At 48.0% G+C, this 3,764-nt stretch overlaps 1 protein-coding gene across 1 annotated transcript; it reads right to left on the reverse strand.

Moving 5' to 3' along the window:
- Positions 1–1,537: 1,537 nt before the first annotated feature.
- Positions 1,538–2,832, reverse strand: LOC117817054. The gene is made up of 2 exons (XM_034689535.1): positions 2,814–2,832; positions 1,538–2,719 (listed from the first exon to the last, which is right to left on the reverse strand). The coding sequence occupies exons 1-2, from the start codon at positions 2,825–2,827 to the stop codon at positions 1,957–1,959; spliced, it is 777 nt and encodes a 258-aa protein (XP_034545426.1). The 5' UTR covers positions 2,828–2,832; the 3' UTR covers positions 1,538–1,956.
- Positions 2,833–3,764: the final 932 nt, after the last annotated feature.

Genomic DNA, 3,764 nt, shown 5'->3' on the forward strand with positions numbered 1-3,764 from the left:
CTCACTGCGACTCGATGAAGCCGAGGGGCGCATTGGAGAGGTGGAATCAATCAGCGCGGATGTCAATGAGGACTTAAACCTGATGCACAAGACCCAGCTAGAATTGAAGTCAAAAGTAACGGAACTTGAAGGACACGCAAATCGCAACAATATCCGGATTTATGGCATCAAGGAAGGAGCAGAGGGGACCTCAATGGCGCACTTTGTGGAAAACCTTATTCAAAAAGAACTGGTTGAAAGCCCCGACCTGAACTAACTGGGCAGAGAACATGCACACCGAGCACTCGGACCTAAACCCCTCGAGACGGCCCCTCCGAGATCCACCATTGTGAGGTTTTTAAAATACACAACTAAAGAGGAGATCATTAGAGCGGCGTGGAAAAAACCCATCCTCGTTGAAGGAAAAAGGGTTTTCTTCGACCACGACTATGCAACAGGTGTGATGAATAAAAGGAAAGAGTATCTGCCAATCAAGAAAGTACTAAAAGAGGAGGGCATCAGATTCCATACACCGATGACCAAAATGCACGTCTTCCTGGACTCGTGGACTGTAACATACGAGACTGCGGACCAAGCCGCGGAGGACTTAAGAGCCAAGGGCTTTTCCATACCACTGAGTCCCAAGGGTAGACCGAGAGAAGCGGCGCGGCCGACCTCCCGTTGGGAGAAAGTGAAGGAACACCGGCGCAGAGACAGAGGTGAATACCACCACAGGATCAAACAGAAACTCTGTGGATTTCAACGACCAGCTGAAACGGATTGAACTGTTAACTCACCTCATCACCGTCTTATCAATGCTGATATTTGAGGACTCCTGACCCTGTGTGTACCAGTAGATGTGCCAGGACAGTGATGGTAGGCTGAACTCCTTAAAGACGTTGAATCTTTCGTGTTATAGTTATGACTTTTATTTCTCTTAATATCTAAACCTTGAATTAAGATTGTGCTCCCTGCCTGACTGCATATGGTTAAAGTTGTTGGGAGTTTTTTTCTTTTCTGGCCCAATATAATTTAATATAATTTGAGGATGAGGTGGTCAGTCCACAGTTTGAATGACAAGCACCCATAGGTAACACAAGGGGCCCCTGCCACCCTTTGGCAGGCACACTACCCTACTCAAGAGGTCTAGGGATAGCCTCTTTGTTGGAAGCCCAGTTTTCGTATTTGATTGTTACTGTACAAAAGGCCGTCACATCGGAGCTGGACGTCTGTTGCATACAGAGCCAGAGTGTGACCGTCTGCTCCTCGCGCGCTCCACGGTCTTACGCGGGCACGCGCTGGATACCTGACGCGGGAGCGCGCAGCAGAGGAAAAAAGGAGTGCAGCGAACGTGAATGTGAATGGTTGTGTGAACACAGACTGATTGACTGCTCGGTTGACAGACAATGTTGCGTGCATCTATGGGAAAGTAAGTTGTGTTTATTTGTGCTGTTAGTGCATTGGTCTGTTTAGATGTATAGTATAAGTAAGAAAAGTGAAGTTAATTGTGTCGTGTCTTTATGTTTTAATAAAGATTTGCGCGGGACAAACTGTGAGCTAACGTGTTAACATCCTTTATTGAACAACTGTAAGGTTTCCCCATCTACATCACATGACCCCCTTGGCCTCATCCCATTGGTCCATAACCATTCAGCATACCTTCACAGTATGCATCAACTACAAGTGACATTCAAGACCACAACTGTCATTTGTCAACATACACCAACACCACATCTCCCCTTTTAAGGGAACGAAGTGTAAACTGTTTCACTTCCATTAGAAAACATACAAACCCTGCAAGGATTAACAAGGTTAGACGGTTTAGTGATAATCATATATACACTGAAACGAACACATCAACTATGCAACCAAAAGTTCCCGAATTTTTAACTTGTTGCTATAAAGTGCTCAAACTAAACTCCCTCTCCTGCAACATATCTTTCATGTAACCATACCATCATAACACAGGATTGTATTTCACAGGTTAAGCCTAGACGGCTTAACTACAGCTCTCCCAGACCTAGTTCTGAGAGTGTTAGTCTCTGTAGGGGAGACTGGAGATGCCACCGCGGGCGACATGGGAGCCTGCTCTGGAACTGGCCCTGGCACCTGTTGCTGTGGTGCAGACTTGTCCTGTGTAGGTGTCTGTTCAGGTATCAGGTGTAGGCGGTTGCGTCTCACCACACCCTGGGGTAAGTCCACGAGGTAAGATCTCGGAGTGGAGTGGTTCTTGATCACAGTTCCAGATGATTTTACGTCAGTGACCCATACGTGTTCTCCTGGTGTCAGATCCCTGAGAGTCTTTGTACGGTGACGCCTATTGTAATTTTCAGCATCAAGCATCCTCTTCTCCCTTTCCTGCCGAACCAGCGTGCAGCTGTCAGGCAGTGCAGGGTCCAGCTGAGAGGAAAGAGATGGCACTGTGGTGCGTAGACGCCGGCCCATGAGGAGCTGAGCCGGGCTGTAGCCATTCTGAAGAGGAGTGGCTCTATAAGCGAGTAGAGCCAGGTAGGGATCAGCTGCTTTCTTCAGAAGACTTTTCACCGTCTGGACAGCACGTTCAGCTTCGCCATTACTCTGTGGGAACCTAGGGCTACTGGTAACGTGTTTGAAACCATATAAGGCCGCAAAGGAAGCAAAAACTTGTCCAGAGAACTGAGGTCCGTTATCTGACATCATGACCTCTGGGATGCCATGGCGAGCGAAGATCGATTTTAGATGTGTGATGACATCAGCAGACCTGGTGTGAGATAAGAGTGCAATCTCAACATACCTGGAGAAATAGTCAACAACAAGCAGGTACATTTTACTTCCTAGTTGAAAGAGGTCCGCACCCAACTTCTGCCATGGTCGGTCTGGAAAGTCCGATGGAATGAGTGGCTCCATGGGGTTGAGACGCTCTTGTAGACATGTTCTGCAATTCAGTACCATTTCATTCACTTGTTGGCTGAGTCCTGGCCACCACACAGACTGGCGAGCACGTGCTTTGCATTTCACAACACCTTGATGTCCTTCGTGAAGTTTGGCTAGCACGTCGTTGCGCATTGCTGCAGGTATAACGAGCCGTGTGCCTTTCAGCAACAAACCATCCTGCACTGTGAGTGTGGCTCTCTCAGTCCAATAGTTTTTCAGCAGCAGTTCCTGTTTTGCATGTGCTGGCCATCCCTCCGTGCACAGTTTCATGACACGTGAACAGACACTGTCAGCCTTCAGCTGCTCTTTGAGGTTTTCCACATATGACTGACTGACTGGTAGGTTTTTAATAATACTGTCCACATATATGTTAGTGCTCTCCATCAACTCTTGTTCCTCCGGAGTCGAGTGCACTCTCACTGGCGAGCGCGACAGTGTGTCTGCCGTCCAGAGTAACTTTCCTGGCACATGCACTATTGAATACGAGTAGCGCATTAGCCGCATTCTGAAGCGCTGAATTCTCGGTGGCAAAAGATCCAGTGCTTGTGCTCCAAGTAGAGAAAGAAGGGGTTTATGGTCAGTCTCCAAACAAAAATGTTTCCCCAATAGGAAATCCCGGAACCGCTCGCACGCCCATGTGAGGCCCAGAGCCTCCTTTTCAACTTGAGCGTAGCGTTGTTCAGTTGGAGAGAGTGACCTTGATGCATAAATCACAGGCCGCCAGTCCTCCTCCCATCTCTGAAGAAGAACTCCTCCCAGGCCATATGATGATGCATCGGCTGATACTTTAGTCTCTCTGTTCGGATCGTACATGGCCAGCACTGGAGGAGAGGACAAAGCTTCCTTTAGCTCTTTGAATGCTTTATCCTGGT

Source organism: Notolabrus celidotus, chromosome 1, assembly GCF_009762535.1.
Source record: "Notolabrus celidotus isolate fNotCel1 chromosome 1, fNotCel1.pri, whole genome shotgun sequence".
In the NCBI taxonomy this organism is placed as follows: domain Eukaryota; kingdom Metazoa; phylum Chordata; class Actinopteri; order Labriformes; family Labridae; genus Notolabrus; species Notolabrus celidotus.